The following is a 20,547-nucleotide window of genomic DNA, read 5'->3' on the forward strand; positions in this document are numbered from 1 at the left end:
CAGAGGAACATATATTTTTGCAGAGAATTGGAACATGGACCAACCATGTATTCAATGGCAGCTCATTTTTTCATACGCTTAATCTTAGCATTTAAAGGGCAATAAATTAAAGCAAAAATCACAAACAAAAGGCCATCCAAAAGGCAAAGCTCTGTGGACTAGATTATATTTTACCGTCATCAAAACAAAACTAACTTCAATTACTCATTCTCTAGCCATTTCAATCAAATCAGAATGGGAACTTGCAATATAACACAATCATCATTACGAACAATCCTGCAAATTAAATAATTTCTGCATTACTCACCAAGTTGACTTTAAATTAAAAAGGGGAGAAAGAATCCCAAGCCAATAATTCTAATTCTCAATTTCTCATAGCAAATAATTCCGTCTGACAGAAACATATTAATAAATGCCACATCAAAAACAAAACTAGCTGCTGTAAATGAAGTAAAGTTGGAGAACGGATGTGACAGAGACTTGATTCATACATTGGAAACCAGAGCTTGCATCCATCACCCATACTGTCTTGAAGGGGAATCCGAGCGAGTAACTCATCAAATGATTGATAATATAAATCATATCCAAGCTTAAGCAAAGTTCAGATATAAAAGAAGGTAGCAAAATATTTAATTTGCACGCATCAAGGCTTCAAAAGATTTGAATCTGCACCACAATCCAAACTCACCCAAAACTCAATTGTAGCTTGAGTGCAGCATACCCTGCTGATTATTCCAGTTTAATAGCAGTCTACTGCCCTGCAGTAGAATCAACAGAAGCTCAAGTCATGAGAAAGCAAAATTAACCTTCAAAAGCAGACGCTATTCTTCATTTTGAAAAAGAAAAAAAAAATTGAAACTGCTTTTAGAATCAACAACTTTTAACCAATTGTTTTTGGTTCGGTGTGTGGATCTGGTAACAGCTCCTTTAGATAACAACATGCCGTAAAATGTTAGGAAATTCTTGAGGATGTGCATATGATTTTTTCTGGTGCTCAGAAACTCAATACAGAGGACCAGATATTTTTGCAAAGAATTGGAACATGGAGGTGTTCTAGAAACAGCGATTTTGGGAAAAGTTGAAGGGCACAACTATATTACTTTATCCTTGGTTTCTTGGGCTGTTACTGCCTTTGGGTTGCTTTAGGCTTAGTTCTTTTTTTTTTTTTTTTTTTTTAATTTCTGCTACAAGCTTTCTAGCTGAAAATGCTTTAATTAGATGTTTACAAACAGCAAAATCACTGATTTCTGGCATCAAGAGGTGAATTTTAAACAAGCTCTCAGTTGAATTTTGGATGCCAGCATCCAAAACTTTAGCCACTTTAAGTCCACTTAAGAGACAAATAATTTACCAACAAAGATCACCAAGTCACAACAGGAATAGTCAGAAAATGTCAACTTTGAAAATCATAGAATTTTTTGGGCTAGCACAAAGTCTAGCTTTAAACTCTCAAAAAGCAGACTCAACAATTGCAAAGTAGTCAAAAATGTGACAATGACCATAACCATGCATTGGCAATACATCAAACAAATACAAGCCATGTTTCATAATAATGCATAACATGAACATTTATCTGTGCTATTTGTAACAATGTAAACACAAAAGAGCAGAGTGAAGAGAAGAGAGCAAACAAAGAAATCAAACAAAATAAAATACAAAATTCAATTCAAATTGAATAAAATTCCATGTCCTTGGAAGTTTGATTCCCAAGTTGCTAGTCTCTCCCTTCCTCTCATTCGTTTTAAAGCAGGTATGGGATAAAATTCAATTCTAGGACATTTGGGTTGGTGACTCTTTGTTGGAGCTATTGGTGGCATGTTTGCTTATTATTACAACTGTTCGCAATGCACAATTTTCAGCATTTTATTCTTGAGGGGGGCTCTTTTCTTGGGATTTTCATCTCTCAAGATAAGATAGTGGCTATCTAAGTCTCCTCTTCTTTCCTAAGTTGATTAATGTAGTAAGGTAGGTAATGAGAAATCTTTCTCCTGTTACATGAATCCAATTTGCATTTCATTTGGGAAAGTGAAACAAGGGATCTAAAGAAAACTAGAGGCTAAACGATACTAGTAGCAAGTAGTTCCTTTGTATGTAAAGAGTCTCCATTCTTGCAATTGGGTCGTTGCGATTATGGGTTCTAGAAGTTTCAATGAAAGAGAGGTTAGTGAGTCAACTCTTCTATTGGGTGTGGTGGATTCTTTCATGCCAAATTTGCAAGGGGGAACAAGTCTTGGATTGGGAACTCTTGAGGGTCTTTCTCTTCAAAGTCTTTTTTTTTTTCCAATCTCATAAAATCCACTTATCCTAGCCCTTCCCTCTTACACACGGCAGTTTGGAAAGCAAAGATTTCTTTTAAGGTCTGGGCCAGCATTTGCACTTTAATTCTTAATCAGATCAACAAAAATGATATGCAACACAAAAGGAGGCCTTACAAAGCCCTACAACTAGTACAAGGGACACATGCATTAGACTTTGTACATATTAAATGTGATACCTAATCATAAAGAGAAAAAATATTAAAATTATCTCAAATAATAAATTTAGTTTAAAATTTTTAAATAAAAAAAATTGTATATAATAATGCATATTATATCTAATAATTTTGTAATTAAGAAGCATTTTTTAGTAGTGATTACATAAATACACACACACACACACACACACACACACATACATACATACATACATATATTGCAATAACATATTAACATTACATTGAAAAAAAAATAAAGAGTTGCACTTAATTATTTTAGTTCTTAATACGCCATTGACAGTCTTAGCCCTCATCCAATATCTTCTAGAGGAGCTACGCCCAACTTATCGAGAATATGTTCATTTCTTAATTTATCTTTTAACATTATACCACTTACCATATTAGCATTCTCATCTTGACAACTTTTACCTTTAGGATATGCTTTTTCTTAGTTGTCCAACACTATAACCCATATAACATAGTTGATTTTACAGTCGTCCTATAAAATTTCCCTTTTAGATTTAAGGGTATTCTACGATTACAAAGCACACTCGAAGCACTTCTCCTTTTTACCCAACCTTCTTTAACTCTATGCATTACATCTTCAATTTCTCCTTTAGCTTGCATAATAGATCCAAGTTATCGAAATCGACTAGTGCTTTGGATTTTTTTATCATCAAGTTTAAGTTTGTCTCCAATATTCTTCCTACTATGACTAAATTACACTTCATATATTCTATCTTATTTCTACTTATCCTAAAGCCTCCAAATTTTAAACTTCTCTCCATAATTCTAACTGAGATTCTACTCCACCCCTAATTTCATCAATCAAAACAATATCATCTAAAAACAACATACACCACGGAACCTCATTTTGGATACTCCTAGTTAGTTCATCCATCAATAAAGCAAAAAGACAAGGTCTCAAAGCAGATCCTTGATGTACACCTATTCTAATTGGACATTCTCTAGTCTCTAAACCTATAGTCCTAACACTAGTTATTACTCCATCGTACATATCCTTAATGACGTCTGTATACCTACTAGACATGTCCTTTTTTCTCTAAAACCCACCACAGAACTTCCCTATGTACCCTATAATACGCTTTCTCTAAGTCAATAAATACCATATGCAAGTCCCTCTTCTTTTCCCTAAACTTTTCCATTGATCTTCTTAAAAATATAAAGCTTTTGTAGTAGATCCCTCAAACATAAAATCAAATTGATCCAAACGTAAATTAGAATGAGAACTTGCATTATAACAAAACAATTGCAAACTTAACTTTATTAACTCTAATCTTGCAAATAAATCTGATTTTTAAAATTTTTTTTTTGTCAATTCTTTGTTTAGGTCTTCTACTTGATTTTCATTAAATATCTTGTTAAAGTAATTTCATCATCTTCCTTTCATGTTCTTTTATTTAATCGAGACACTATCATCCATATTTTTTATAGTTTTACGTTATCTATGTCTCTTCTCTAACTCAAACAAGTTTAAATACATATTTTTCCCTTTCTTTTGTATCTAAACTATCATATAGATTATTATGTGCTCCATGTTTAGCTTTACTAAAGGCCTTTTTTGGCAACTTTTCTGGCCTCATTATACTTTTTGAAGTTTTCCATGTTTCCATATTTTTGACATGTTTTCTCCATTTCCTTAATTGTAGGATTACAATGCCCAACTTGGGCATCCACTCATAATATGGAATTGATAATAACAACAAAACATAACTACCCTGTCATATATTTGGAAAGAAAAAAAAGGCAGAAATTAATAAAATAAAGCTTCTTTTTTTCCCATTCATTTAGGCCAAAACACATACCTACATATCAATCTCGTCTGCAAACTTCTCTGGGTGATAAAGATCCTGGAAATAAGGATCTGAGACCATATTACGCACATTTTGTCCCCCGAGTGAGACAAGACTCTCAGTGTAAAAAACAGACTCGATACTTTGAATTTTCCCTGGATAGAAGCTTTCTGATGATTGAAATTCTAGATTCACAAGTTTCCGCGTAATAGGGTAATACCAAGCTAGAGCACCATTTCCACCTTTGACGATGAGAAGCTCACCATTGTTTGATAGTCCTAATGGCAATGAACGTTCGGGTAAAGCTACGCTATGAAGCTTAACCCATGATTCAGCAACACCAAGTTCACTCATGACCCATACATCAAACAAATGATAAGGAGAATGAGATTCCGACATGGGAAAAACAAGCAAAGCAAAGGATTCCTTGAACGACGTAACCCTATGGACCACATCTTGTCGTCTATAAATGGAGAGTACATCATGCGGCAGTGGAATCAAACGGAAAGTTTCGTTAGCCATGTCAAACCAAACAATCACAGGGTCGTCTGAGATTCCAGCCCAAAATATTGCTCCATCTATGTTTCTGTCATAGTATTTGAGAACGTACTTTTCAAAACATACAGGAGGAGCCTGGATTTCCCTCCAAGTATCACTTCTCAAGCTGTATACCTCAGCTTTACAAGGCTCAGAGTAACAGTTGACAAATTTTACAATCTTGTAGTCATTGGTTTTTGAATCGAACCCAAATCCTGGTCCATAGCAGCGTGAATCGTGAGTCAGGTATTGCGGTAGGGGGAGAACCTTGTATTCTCTAGTTGTAGGGTTCCACAGAAAGTACCTGCGGCTCATAGGATTAAGATCCCCACCATAGTTCCATATGCTAGTGTGTGCACAAATTATGCCATTCCAATGACCCACTATACGGGTACTGATTCCACCGCCCTTGAGCGGAAACTCAACCGGCACCATCATATGGGGCGGGTTTATGGAGATGCAGTAGCAGGTGCCGCGACTGTAGTAACATCTAGAGATCCACAAAACATTTCTCTTGTTGTCATTGTGGTTTGAACTGAAGTGGAAATGGTCGGTGATGAAGCTAGGGTTTTTTAGCATGGCACACCAGGATTTGCAGACGCACTGAAATCGCAACAGAGATTTCACAGGCAGCCTCTGGAGGACGTTTTTGATCAGGTCCTCTGGTATATCTCCACCCCCCATTGAAACACTGCACAGAGAGAGAGAGAGAGAGAGAGAGGGCTTCACATAATAGAATATGAGGAGATCTAAAAGAGCTTTGGGAAAGCAATGTCTAGTTGATTTATTTATATGGATTTCTAAGAAACACAGACAATTTCTACTTTATATGATCAATAAAAATATGAAATCTCGCACACCTCATGCATTTTAATTTATAGCTCAATCTTCAGTTTAACTATGAAAGTACCACCCGAAAGGGCCTAACACAACTATGAAATCAAGGGTCATTCAATGTGTAAAAACAAATCTATGAAACACTAAAAGTCAATAACCTATAAATATACTAAATGAAAGTACAACTCAAAAGACCCAAGCACAATAACAAAATATAAAAGAGAGCTTCCATGTGTATATATGAATTTACAATACATTGACACTCAATATCTTGCAAATGTATATGCATAAAATGAAGAGCAATTTAGAATATTTTTCTTCTGTCCTTTTCAACCTAGCTTAATCATAATTTTATAAGAAACATTTTTGTTTACATATATTTTTCCAACATTTTACATATTTTCATCCAATAAAAATTAAAATATAATTTTATTTAATTTGGACTAGCCTTCAATCTCAAATTACAATACTCAAACCAAACAATGCAAGTCATACGTATTGTTCAAATGCTCAATAGTCATGGACACAAATAAACCATGTTCATCTTATGATGCTATGTATTTTTGTGCTATTTTGTTTTTGATTTGTAGGCTTAGTGATTAAGGGACAAATATTGAATAATTAGGTGTTTAAATATGTTTATTGGTTATTGCAAATTAGATTAAATGCCCAAGTTATGCACATTATTTTAAATGGAGCTCAATTTATAACATTATGATTTTTATTCTAATTTTGTGCGTAAATTTACAAACATTTGTGTTTAATAATTGTAGGGCACTTTCGGGAAATAAAGGTGAAGCAAAAATACAAAAGGTGAAGGCCCCATGCAATTTAAAGCCATGCAATCAAAGCCCATGCAAGAAATTACAATAGGCAGCCATGCACGTGAATGAGATGCATGGCCCATGCAAAATAAAGGGGTCATGTGGCTGGGCTTCGTGGAGGATAAAGGAATTAAATAGTCAAGGCTTTGTGGAGGAAGCTAAAGGGGGATGTGAGCAGCACGTTAAGCCCATGCATAATTCATGGGCCATGCATTGGAGAAGGCCCATGCGCAGAGAATAGGGCAGCCGTGCTGTGGGGTTTTGTGTGGGGCTGCAGAATGCAGATATAAAAAGAAAGGAAGAGTACAACAAGAGGGAGGAGGCAGTGAGGTGTGAACCAAGGAGGACAGCAGCTGGCAGAAAAAGCTGCTGCTGTGCGAAAATACAGCAGCAGTGTGGGGTTCGGCCAAGGGGCTGGGATTCTTCTCCTTCCTCTCTCCTCTCTCCTTTTGTTTCTTTATTTTTAATGCTCATTTTAATTCATTGTTTTTGAATATTTTATTGTTGGACTGAGTTGCTCCTTTATTTTTATTGTCATGCACTTTATTATTTTGAATGATTTATGGTTGGATTAGCTTGTTGCTCTAGGTTTAGTATACATTTTAGTTTATTGTTTTGAATGGTTTATTATTGGATTAATTAATTTCATTGTCATTTAGTTTATTGTCTTGAATGATTTATCATTAGATTAATTTGTTTCTTTATTTTTAATTGCCCATTTATTTTAGAATCTTGAATGAGTCATTGTTTTTATGGACTATTTCACAACTCAAGGAGATTAGAACCTAGTTTAATTTAAAGGTGCACACAAGGTATTTGAAAAAATGCCCCTTAGAGCATAAGCATTATGCTTTGCCATTTATTGTTGGAAATAGGAGGATTAGATAATGTTGATGATTATGGTTTAACTCCTTGAGCAAAGATAACCATAATTCATTCAACACACGTTCTCAAATTCCTCTAATTTAGGGGCAACAGTAATGTTAGTGCCAAAGGCATCGGAGCATAAATCTTAAACTTGTTATGTAGCTGTGTTTCGCTTCTCACTTGGGTTTATAAACACGCTACATTTAAAATTCCTTTAGTTCATTGAGTACACATTTGATCAATCTCATACAAAAGAAGAACGAACCATCTTTGGGTTACGCCCAAAAACCCCATTTCACTGTAATTAACATTTTAATTAATTGTAGTGTTTAATTCTCCTTTATTTTTTATTATAGGTAAATTTGGAATTTAAACATACCGTTCCCTGTGGAAATGACTTGGGGACTTCCCTAATACTACTTGGTGACACTATTATACTTAGGAGTTATTCTCTAAGTTTTTTAGAGTGAGTCACTTAGTATATGCATTTTTTTTTTTTTTTTTTTGTGTTTTTCATTTGAAAGTTTTAGAATATACAAAAGTTTTCAAAAAATACTATTGCATGGTTTTTAGATTTAGTCTAGCTTGGATTAACACCCAAAATTGTATGCTTTAAAATTTTTTAATGCATTGTATTATGTGCTTAGTTTCAATTAGCCGTAGGGTGTTACTTGGAAAATTATCAAATGAAATAAGTTTGCAAAAAAAAAAAAAAGCAAACATGTACTTCACATGTGTAACACAAACTCTTTGTACACACACCGATCCTAAGCCCGGATAAAGGAGTAGGGTTGTGTTAGGTAGCTAACAGCCCGCGCAAAACTTTTTCAGATCTTATTATCATGAGTTCTTATCAAATTTACCTAGATCAAGGGAGTACCATGTCAGTATAAAGGGAGAGAGTAAATAAATTAGCTTAAGAAACTAGGATAAGATTAGCAACTTGGAATATAGGGACTCTTATAATAAAAAGTATGGAATTAGTGGAAATAATGTTTAGAAGAAAAATTAACTTAATCTATCTTCAAGAGACAAAATTGGGTAGGAGAGAAAGCTAGAGAAATTGAAAATTTAGGATTTAAACTTTGGTACACTAGTAAAGGGAAACATAAAAACAGGATGGGTATTATTGTATATAAAGACAAAAAATAATGTAGTAAATGTTAGAAGAATAGGGGATAGGACCATTAAAATCAGGATAGCTTAAGGCCGGGAGATAGTGAATGTCATTAGTATGTATGCTTACCAAATAGGCTTAGAAGAAAATCAGAAAAGACAAATTTAGGAAGAAATGGATAGTATTTTAGAAGAGATACCAATGTCTGAAAAGACATTCATAGGAGCTGATTTAAATGGTCACATTGGCAACGATAGTATAGGATATGAGAGAATACATGGAGGCCATGGATATGGAGATAAAAATGAGGCTGGTGATACAATCTTAGATTTTTCCATGTCTTAAGATTTGGTTATATTGAATACTTGTTTAATAAAAAGAGAACAACACTTGATAACTATCAAGAGTGTAAAGTTATTTTAGGTGAAAGTTTGGCTACACAACATACAATCTCAGTACTAGACATACATATTAAAAAATAGAAGAGAAGGAATAGTATAAATTAACACAAGAGGACTAGATTGTGGAAATTGAAGGGAGATAATATAGTAAAATTTAAAGACAAAATTAACAATGAGTGTAATTGGACAATAGGGGATAAGGTTAATGTCAATACTATTTGGAATAAAATGGCAAATTCTATCATAAGGATAGAAAAAAGAGGTTTTAGGTGAGTCCATAGGAAGATACTCAGGTAGTAAAGAAAGATGGTTTTGAGATTAAGAAATCTAGAAAATCGTTAAAACAAAAATAAATTGGTATAAAATATGGCAAAAAATGTAGAAATATAGAAAATCTTGAAAAATATAAAGAAGCGAGAAAAAATGCAAAAAAGACTATCAATCAAGCTAAAATAGAGCTTATGATATTTTATATACTAAACTAGATACAAAAGAAGGAGAAAAAGACATATATAAACTTGTTAGAGTTAGAGAAAGAAAATGCAAAGATTTAAGCGATGTAAAACGCGTAAAGGAAGAGAATGACAATGTCTTAATTACAATAGAGGACATAAAAGAGAGGTGGTGTAGATACTTTGATAAATTGTTTAACGCAAACCAAAATGAAATATTGAACTTGGAAGTGACAAATGAGGAGAAGACTAAAAATAGAAGATTTATGCGCAAAATTAGAAGCCTTGAAATTAAGATGGCATTAGAAAAATGAAGAGTGGGAAATCTATAGGAAAAGATAAAATACTAACTGAAGTTTGGAAATTTTTAGGTGATAAAAGAATTATTTGGTTAACTAATCTATTCAACACTATTATAAAAACTAAAAAAAAATGTCAGAAGAATGAAAAATATGTTAGTACCTTTGTACAAAAACAAAGGCAACATTTAAAGTTGTAATAACTATCATGGAATTAAAATTATGAATCATAAGATGAAATTATGAGAAAGGGTAATTGAACATAGAATAAGATTAAAAATGAAGATTTCAAAAAATCAAATTGGTTTTATGCCTGAGAGAGATCAACAACCGAAGTTATTTATCTTTTAAGAAGTTTAATGGAAAAGTTTAGGAAAATTAGGACTTGCATATGGTTTTTATTGACTTAGAGAAAGCTTACGATAGAATATGAAGGGAAGTTCCTTGGTGGGTATTAGAAAATAAGGGAGTTTGGAGTATATATATACGGATGTCATTAAGGATATGTATGATAGAGTAGTGGCTAGCATTAGGACTGTAGGAGGAGATTCTAGAGATTTTATAATCACAATAGGTGTACATTAAGGTTCTACTTTGAGTCTTACCTTTTTACTTCAGTAATTGATGAACTAGAAAAATGAGATCCCTTGGCGTATGTTGTTTGCAGATGATATCGTGTTAATTGATGATAGTAGAAGTGGAGTGAAATCCAAGCTAGAACTTTGGAGAGTCACATTAAGAGTCTAAAGGATTTAGGATAAGTAGGAATAAGAGAGAATATATGAAATGTAATTTCAGTAATATATGGAGTAGTTATAGAGAGAAGATTAAATTCGATACTCAATAGCATTGATGGATCTAAATATCTTGGATCTATTACGCAAGCTGAAGGGGAAATTGAAGAAGATGTGGTACATAGATTTAAGACAGGTTGGTTAAAATGGAGGAGTGTGTCAGGTTAGAATACCCTTAAAATTCAAAAGAAAGTTTTATAAAACAACCATAAGGCCAGTTATGCTTTATGGTTTGGAATGTTGGGCAACTAAGAAATAACATGTATAAAAAATGAAAGTTGCTGAGATGCGTATGCCAAGGTGGATGAGTGGTTTAACATTAAAAGATAAAATAAGAAATGAGCATATTGAGGAAAAGGGGTAGAGGTAGGCCTAAAATAACTTAAAATGAGGTAGTGAGGAAGGATTTAATAGCCTTCAATCTAATAGAGGAAAACGTTTTGGATCAGGTGAATTGGCGAGAAAGGATTCATGTAGCCAACCCCACCTAGTGGGACTTAAGGCTTGTTGTTGTTGTTGTTGTTGTATCTTATTATGCTATGCAAATCTTCAACACAAATACTTGGTTAATCCTAGAGTATGATCTTACATAGCATTGATAACTTATATTGGATTTTGGCATAACCCCTTGGTAATTCTCCAATAAACAAGAACAATTATCTTAAGAGGAGAGCAAATAATTATCTAATTTTAATCTTCCTATAAAGGGGGAACATTGGCGACCAGCTACACATTCAATAATGGGAATCTGTGGGCATTTGACAACGTCTGCTACCTTCCATCAATAATGAGAAATCAAAAAATGGACAAAAAGCAAATCATAGTATTCATATGTTGAAATAATTTTATTGAACTCAACATAGAAAATATATGGAGTTAGATTGTGATTTATATGATAGTCAAACTCTTGTACTTCATGTGGTTGTGTGAGAAAAATTACTTGGAATCTAATGCTAAGTTGGAGCAGAAGGGGGTTATGGTGTAACTGGAGCCTATGCTTATAAGCATTTTGGAGAAAATAGTCTGGACTGTGATTAATGTGGGAAGATGTACCATGTGTCTTGCATGAGCCCCGTCATTATCAAAGAGATTCTTCAAAGGAATTGTCACTATGCAAACAGCTCGGCATGTGGTATACGATTACCACATGAGAAATTTGTTGTGTGTGATACTGAATGCTCCAAAAGCTCTAAATAGTGCAATGGTAATGACATAGTTGCTCCTAATGACTTGAAAGACGTCATATAGTGCATGACAAACTTCAACTTCTAAAAGGAAGCAGAATATTACACATCAGCATAATTTGTCAAGACAGAACAGAAAATGGTGAAGTTTCAGTTGCACAGCCACCCTTACTATGAATTAATGTGCTTCCATGTGTGAAACAAGTAATACCAGAAAGTTGAAAAACCACATACCTACAACTAAAAAGTTGAAATCATATGCCAAACTAATTTACGTGCTTCCATGTGTGAAACAAGTAATACAAAAATTAGAAATCATATACCTACGAGTAAAAAGTTGAATCATATACCAACATCAGAATTGTTGACTTGAGATGCCATATTAACAACAGGTCGAGATTAGTCAAAGTATGAAACGGCATGAAAAAGACTAGCACAATTAAATTGCATTAACAAAGTTTTTTCACAATTAGAACATCAATCAAATCTGAATGTATCAATGGCTAATTTGCACAAGAATTAAAATACCTAATAGCAATGCTAAAATTAAAAATCGAAACAAAGGAAGCAACATTTCGTGCAATTTTTCAGTTCTTTAAAGCATCATCAAGGCAAACGATGAATGAAGGACGCATGAACGCATAACTGCCTAAGTATCCTAACCCTACATTTGGGAGCATGGATTTTGTGCCTTGAATTTGAATTTGTATGGATTGGGACAAAATGAAAATAAAAAAAAAAGGGGGGGGGGGGATTTTTATCAAATCTATACAAATCCAAATCCAAGCCTTGAAACTCATGCTCGCAAACACTATTTAAATACTTTCTCAATGCCATAATCAACTCTTCCTCTTTCTACAATACAAAATCTCTGTAGCATATCATTTTTGTTATATATGAAAAATAAAGCATATAATATGAACACGAAACAAGGTCCACATGAAAATACCAAATATATGAAGAAATTGAAAGCACACAACTAATGTCATCCCATGCAGCCATCTGCACTGGCAATAGAGGACAAGCAGCTGAACAATGGCAGCAGCAATAACCTACCAAAAGCACATTTTTTCAATCACATGAATGAATTAAATTTTAATCCCATCATTTTAATATGCAATTCAAAACTAAATATCATGTAGGTGTGCAGGCACGGAGCACAAAGGGGTTGTGCTAGTTATGAGGGTCTGGATTTGGATCCATTCAAGGAAGTACTTATTAAACCTCTGTTCGTTCTCAAAAGGATTGAGGGGAGAGAGGAAGCAGTAGATAACATGGTAAAAGCCTGGAAGTGGGTAAAAGAGTACGACAAAATATAACTTTTAATTCATTGTCTAATAGATCAAAAGCTTGCGACATTAAAGTTGCACTGAATATATCAAAGTTTTTCAAACCACTACAAACACATGTCCATCTTTTTCATTTTTTTGGCTAAGTAGGAGGGGAAAACCAAACACATACCAATATTAATTCATGAAAAATTGAGAAAAATAGAACTGAAGTCCATTTATTAAAAAATGAAGGGGAAAAAAAATTCAGTTTTGATTCAACTTTCATTGAGAAAATATTTTAGGGTTGTGGTCCTTCAGAGTATCCATCTTCTTGCATTTTCTTGGGTCCTAATACAGTAAAGACAGAGAAGAGCATCAATGTACCTAAACAATGGTGCAATTCTTGTGGCCAATCTCAGTGTGTGCACTAGTGCCTCAAAAGGACTTTGTACATACCCCCCAATTACATTACGTACTTTTCACTTTCCTTCTTTTTAATATTGTATAATTAAGTCAAAAGGAAAGAAATATAAGCCAAAAATTAGTTAGACATTAATGGAACAGAACTCATGAATTGCCAGTGCCAAGGAAATAAAATTGATCGTCCACCGAATCTCACAACTAAAAGGAGGAACATATACACATCACACAGAAACCTGTTAGTCTGTTACATCATTCATGAGTATGTTTGCAAACAAAATCAACCACCAACCTACTTTACCTTCCTACTTGCAGATAACACTGACTTTTCCATACTCCCAAACACAACATTAGTTTATTTCCATTCCTAGCATTATTGACTCCATCATTGTTTAGATGCTTAAGCACCCCCACCCTGGGGATCATCATAATTATGGGTACCAATAAAGCAATAAAGGCGACCTGCCAAAGAATAATCTAATAAGAGCTAATAGAAATGACTCCAAATACGTTAAATCAGCTAAAGCAATTCATATCGATCCATCCTCCAAAAATATAAAGTTTTAGGTCTCCAAATCCATAACAGAATGACACACTAAACCATCCATAAATTAATTTTCAAACATTCAGGATTTCTAATACCTCAACCCAGAAGATCCTCTACTAATAGATTCTCTTTTCTAAAAGTTCAAAACAAAAATCACTTAGAACAAGACAAGCAGAAAATCCAATGGCTAAATTCCAGCCGAGAGATCACATCCCAAAGTCCTCACATAAAGAATATGGCTTGAAACGAAATGATATACAAACAAGTATAGACCAAAGAATATCAAAGTCAATCAGCAAGGAGGTCTGATGTAAAACTCCTTGATTACCAAACAAAAACGAGTTTGTGATGCAGGGCCAGCATCAAAGTTCTGCAGCCATGGGAGAAGTTAGAAGAGATTGAGGAAGGAAGGAGAAGAGAGGAGATATAAACTCAAAACTCATGTTCAATTCCAATTCAAATACAACAATAACTGCCCACAACATGGCTTTCATACACTATTTATAACAAAGCCTCTTCACATGAAATCACATATATACCCCTAAAACAACATGAGTTACCAAAAAAGCCCTCCATTACACAAACATTACGGACCCACAAATGCACATAATCCTATACTAATTAATACTAACCACAATATAAACTACTAACTAAACCCAACAATCCTCGATCCAAATCATCTGAAGTATTCTCCAACATGGACCTATGGAGCCCAATGCTTGAATGAGACAAGAAACCACGTCTATTGACAACACCATAGACTTGAGTTGGGAATTAGCATCAATGAACATATCAAGGATGACAAACTCAACAATAGGAATGTTTGAAAGACATTGGATGCCATCAAGTACATGCATTTCCTCGTTTGTAGTGTTTTCATGTTGAGTAAATGTGACTAATTCTTTTTCTTAATTGATTGGTGCAATAGACTTAAAAAGGAATCTCTTCCCATTATAATGGAAGATGTATGTGTACTCATGTCTTTAAGTTACACCCAAATCATCCAACCAAGGAATACATGACCAATCTTCTTAGGTATATCGAAAATGTATGTGTTCTCATGTAATTGAGTTACACCCATCCAACCAAGGAGTACATGGCCAATAGTCATAGCTAAGATATCACACCAAACATTAGTCAAATATTCAACTATTTGGATAGAAATAAACATATTTCGCAAAAATGTAGAGTTATCAACCTAATATTGAAGGCTCTCGGTGAAGTTGCAAATGAAGCCGCATTTGAGTCGCCCCATTCATGGAAATCACATTCATTGGACATATTCCATCAATGATGACTTTGCAAAACTTTTCTCCACATTTGAGAAAGGTGTTGAAAATCTTGAAATTGTGCCCAAAGTTAGGCAAATGGCATTCCTTTTACCTATAACTTGTCACCATGTTGTTGAATTTATGCATATACATACTCGAACTTTATATCACCAACAACCCTCTTAACACAGTTTGCCTTCAATTTTTCTCTATCTAATCATGCAAAACCACAAATTTGACACCTAATTTCTAAAGAACCTTCTTCAATTCACATGTTGTCTTGGCTGTAGTGCTCCACTGAAACAAATTAACTTCGAAAATTCCAAAAATGCAGCAATAAAATCTCATTTTTTTATGCTGGCAGTGCCAGCTTCTAGCATTTTGTAACAAAATACCACGCTTGCTTGCAATATATTGTGTCTACAATCAAAATATCTAGTTGTATGTCAAAACATCGGGAGAAACCCTAAAATATCGTGGTTGGGAATATTTCACATAAGACAGGAAATAGCAGAAGACATGGGAAGATTTCCTCATGCGCGTCGCTGGCGCTTGTCACCAGTGGAGAGAGTCTGGCAATGAAACTTCAGGTGAGTATATATATCAAGGGGTGGGGAGCACAGTGGCTATGATATACAAGACGCTAGGGATTCTTGAAGGCTGACGACTGAGATGAGAGACTAATAGAGAAGGAGAGTGATGAGAATCGAATATGATATAACTATGAGAATTTCAGAATGCAGAGTAACAGAGAGAGGAGCAGACAAAAAGAAGAAGAAGATGATGAAGAAGGAAGAAGACGCAAGAAGGAAAGAGAGGAGGATAAAATTGCTACCGGCAAAGCAGTGGTTAAAGGCAGAGAAGAAAATAGAGGGAAGGGGCGGCTGGAAGGGGCGGCTGGACAGCAGAGAGAACAGAGAAAAAGAAGGAATGGAGAAGGCAGAACAGAGAAGGGGGAAGAAGGGAATAAGATGGAAGAAGAAGACAAGATGAAGGTGGAAGGAAAAGAAAAGAAGAGTGAAGGAAAAATGAGGAACTGAAATGGAAGAATAGAGATTGATATTGGGCTTTGATACCAAATGATTCAGGGGCAGCATCAAAGATCTGCAGCCATGGGAGAAGTTAGAAGAGATTGAGGGGAGAAAGGGGAAGAGTGGAAAACTCACGTTCAATTCCAATTCAAATTCAACAATAACTGCCTGACTTTCATGCACTCTTTATAAGAAAGCCTTTGCACATGAAATTACACAAATACCCCAAAACAGCATGAATTGAAAATAAACATACATTACACAAATATTACATACAACTCTCAAATAAAATCCTATATTGATTAACACTAAACATATAATAAACTATTAATTAAACCCAACAATCCTTGACTCAGTTCTTCTTAGGTATTCTCCAACAAAATCAACAAGGATCTTTCCAAGGCCTTGCTTCTTATCCTACATCTGTTTGCCAAATCATAATTTTGACACTTTGAATGCTACATACCTTGCCTTCAAAAACCCTCCTGTTTCTTTCCTTCCAAACATGCCAAAACACATTTAAGGGAACACCCAAAGACCCTGTGTTGTTTTTCATTTGGGACGAGGAGCACCAAAGCTAGTATATTGTTAATATAGTTGGCTGACAATATGTTGAAATTATTTGATTAATTATATGCATAAATGATGATAAAATCCACCAGTGGCTCCATGGACCAAAATTTTGGAAGGCAAACAACAACAACAATAAACCAAGCCTTAAGTCCCATTAGGTGGGGTTGGCTACATAAATCCTTTTATCCAATTTATGCAATGATGGGCAATATCCTTCAACAAATTTAAGTCTACTAAATCCTTACTTATTATCTCACTTCAAGCTATTTTAGGTCTACCCTTGCCCCTTCTACCATCCCTCATAGTAATTAACTCACTCTTCCTCACTAAAGTATTATGTAGCCTATGTTGGAAGTGCTCAAACCATCTAAGTCGTCCTTGACTTATCTTATCTTTCACAGGAGTTACACCTAATTTAACATGAATATGTTCATTCCTTAATTTATCCTTGAATGTTAAACCATTCATCCATCTTAACATTCTCATCTTAGAAACTTTTACTTTTCAGATATGCGGTTTCTTAGTCGCCCAACATTCTGATGCATTCATGGTCCTAGACAAAAAAAAAGTATATAAGAGATAATTTCATACTTGAATTTTGAATAATTTGGTAGAAATAATCTCCAAGGGAGCCCTTCCCATGGCACTTCTTTAAACTTTGATAAGTTATTACATTTTTCCTATATGTGCTCTGTTAATTAAATAATAAACCTCAAGAACAAAGGGAAAACTAATTTTTGGTTTTGACTTGTTCTACCCTCCTGTTTGTGTTATGTGTCAACTAAATAATGCACCTTAAGAGTGCGGGGAAAATATCTTTAACTTGATTTTATTTTATTGCCATTTATCGGTATGTAACAAGCGATTCTTTGAGGGCAAGAAAATTAAGTGTTTGTAACTTTTGGATGCTAAATGCAGTTCTAAATTTGTAAAAGGATCAAGGTGTTCTATTAGTGTTTTTTCTCTATAATTTTTTCCTTTGCATTAATGATGATTAGGATTTGCTCAATCCCATGTTTCTAGGAAAACTTAGACAACGATTCTTAATTCCCATTTTGAATTTGATGCTTAGGAAATTAAAGACATGTCGGGTTTGCGGAATGGAATTGGGTAGAAAAAAAGAATATAAATTTGAATGAAAAACATGATGAAATTAAATGAAAATTCGATCCCATTCCTTTTTACAACTTTCCATTTCTATGTACTAAATGCAGGATAAGATTAATAACAAGGAGAAATTTTAGTTTTGTTTTTCATACCATAGAGATCTTTCTCCATGGCTGGCATCAATTGATTATTCCTATGCATCAATTAAAGAATTTTTTTTATTTTTAAGTGCATTATCTTCGGTGTCTAAAAAACTGATTTTCAAATTTTTGTTTTTGACTGATTAATTGAGTTAAAAAGAGACAAAAGTCATATTTCTTCTTTATCACTTGAGATTAGGGGAAGAAGCAAAAGTCACTGCCCCATCGAGAGAGGAATAAAAAATGACTTGAGTGGAAGGGAAGAGCTTAGCTGAAGGGCCAATCCCATAATTTGACTAATCAAAATAGCGGTTCCACTATTCTTTTGATGGCTAATCTAACTTATCCATTTCCTTGGTCTTTAATTCCAAAGATCTTCCTCTATGATTGATATCAAATAATTATTCATGCATATAAATTAAAAAACTGTTTGTTTTATTTGCATCTTCAATGTTCACAAAGGTGATTTTTAACTTTTTTTTTTTAACTGAGCTATCTTACAATAGAATTTGTACGTAAAAGGACTTTTATAACCCCACACACATTTCAAATAAATTAAAACCTTCTCCATTATATACATACACATATTCATTTTTTAATTTTAAAATAGGTCTAGACAACACGACCAAAATAGTTTACCTTACTTTTTTTTGGTCAAAAAACTTTGCGTTATTGGCTTAACAACATCAAAGAGGAATCAAACCACTTCCAATTATGTGAAAACTCTAATCCATTTGATGTCCCCCACCCTTCCCTTCCTCCTCCATTTTTAGTAACAAAATGAACCAGAAGCGCCAACCTACTTCTTATTTCCAATCTTTTACTTTTTATCTTCCTCAAAACCAAAGGTGATAGAGTTTTCTGGTTGCTATAAAACACTTCTTGTGCCAAATTAACCGCTTCTTCCGATAGGTGATTTTGTCACCCAGGTGGAGGGCAGTCAAAAGAAAACCAAAGAACCACCGAACCAATTTTAATTTCCATGTGAATTGGTTTAGTCACAACCAACGACAAAGACAACCAAACAATAGAACAAAATGGCATGAGTTGACTTTATCTATATCTATAGAATGAGCACTGTGAACTATCTGTTTCAAAAAGATAGTTGTAAGAAATAAGACTGAAGATTAAAATACGGATGAGATCAGAGTAGGGGTGTGCAACCGTTAGGTTCGGCCAATTTGGACAATTAACCATTAAAAATTTTTCGATTAACTTCACCCCATAATTGAACCAACCGAATTGGTCTATTTAACTGAATCGTACCCAACCAAACTCAATTGTCGGGTAATTCAGTCAACCAAATTTAACCAAATAAAAATAAAATTAATTATGAGTAATTCTCCCTTAAAACAACTAAGTAATTCTCAAAAAAAATTCATTCTCCATCCTTTTATCTTCTCCGTCCTTTATTTTATGCTTTTGTACTCAAAAGAGAATTTTGCACCCACTAATGAAGACAACTCATCAGACAAATTTTCAACACCAAAAAACTTTTCCATGATACGCAAACAAGGGTTATTGGTAAGAGAAGGGAAGAACAGAAAAAGATGAGAACAGGGCACTGGACTTTAGGTACAACAAAAGTAAGAAAACACAAATATACAAAAATTTAAAAGGAACAAAACTCAAATTCAATGGACATTCAAACAAATATAAACAAATAACACAAAGAAACCCATTTTAAAGAGGGAGACTGATCAACATGAATATAATAATTTGGAGGAAATATTCTCTCATACATTTAATCAAACACATTGTGCTCATTATTGTAAAATTTCAATAAACATCAAACTGCAAAGACTTTTGAGTTTTGAACACAACGGAAAGATGAAAAACCTGAAGGACGGAAGGTCCGAAGGAGTACTGCGAGTCTGCGAGAGTGCGAGTTGCGCAGTTGGGAAGGTGGAAGCCGAAGTCCGAAGGGGAAGACTGGCTCTGCCGATCTGGAACAGGAGGTCCCACCTCGCCGTCGCCGACTGTGTGCGAACTGCGAAGTGGGAAGCGCAGTGGGAAGGGAAGGTCAAGCTGAAGGGAATTGGGACTGGGAGCCAGGAAGTGCCGGCTGCCGGCGAAGTTGCGACTTGCGAACTGCGAACTTGGGAAGGGAAGAGCCGAAGAGGGAAGAGGGTAGAGAAGAGGGAAGACTGGAAGAGGCGAACGGGAATTTGGGATTTAGGAATGGCTGAATCCCGAATGGAACCGCCAACCTAGGCTAAAAATTAAAATCATAAATAATATAGTTTAATAATTTATATTTAATTATTAATTAATTAAAAATTTAGATAATTTGTTCAAGCAAAATACAACTTATCTATAACCAAATCGAAAACCGAATACTCAAAATTATCCTATTCTAAAATCAAACTTAACCAAATTATAAATTACTCGAACCAAACCTTCAATTAATTCGACTAAAACTAAATTATGCTCACCCCTTGATTAGAGGAAATTAGGCATTAGAAGACCCAATTCCACTAAGCAACCACAGTTATTCTGAATGAAGGATGATAAAATTGGTGTATTACCAAGAGGGGGGTGAATTGGAATTTTAAATTTCTTTCCTAGGTTAAACTAAATGTCAGATG

At 34.3% G+C, this 20,547-nt stretch overlaps 1 protein-coding gene and 1 non-coding gene across 2 annotated transcripts; both read right to left on the minus strand.

The window, feature by feature from the left end:
- Positions 1–278: 278 nt before the first annotated feature.
- On the minus strand, positions 279–20,164 carry LOC131145568 (F-box/kelch-repeat protein At3g23880-like). Its single transcript, XM_058094728.1, has 3 exons — positions 19,799–20,164; positions 4,300–5,515; positions 279–758 (listed from the first exon to the last, which is right to left on the minus strand). Exon 2 carries the CDS (start codon positions 5,506–5,508, stop codon positions 4,300–4,302), a length of 1,209 nt encoding a protein of 402 aa, XP_057950711.1. The 5' UTR covers positions 5,509–5,515; positions 19,799–20,164; the 3' UTR covers positions 279–758.
- LOC131147043 (small nucleolar RNA snoR60) lies at positions 489–567 on the minus strand. Its single transcript, XR_009134573.1, has one exon. It is a non-coding gene; the product is annotated as a small nucleolar RNA snoR60 (small nucleolar RNA).
- Positions 20,165–20,547: the final 383 nt, after the last annotated feature.

This window comes from Malania oleifera, chromosome 13 (assembly GCF_029873635.1).
Source record: "Malania oleifera isolate guangnan ecotype guangnan chromosome 13, ASM2987363v1, whole genome shotgun sequence".
Taxonomy (NCBI): Eukaryota; Viridiplantae; Streptophyta; class Magnoliopsida; order Santalales; family Ximeniaceae; genus Malania; species Malania oleifera.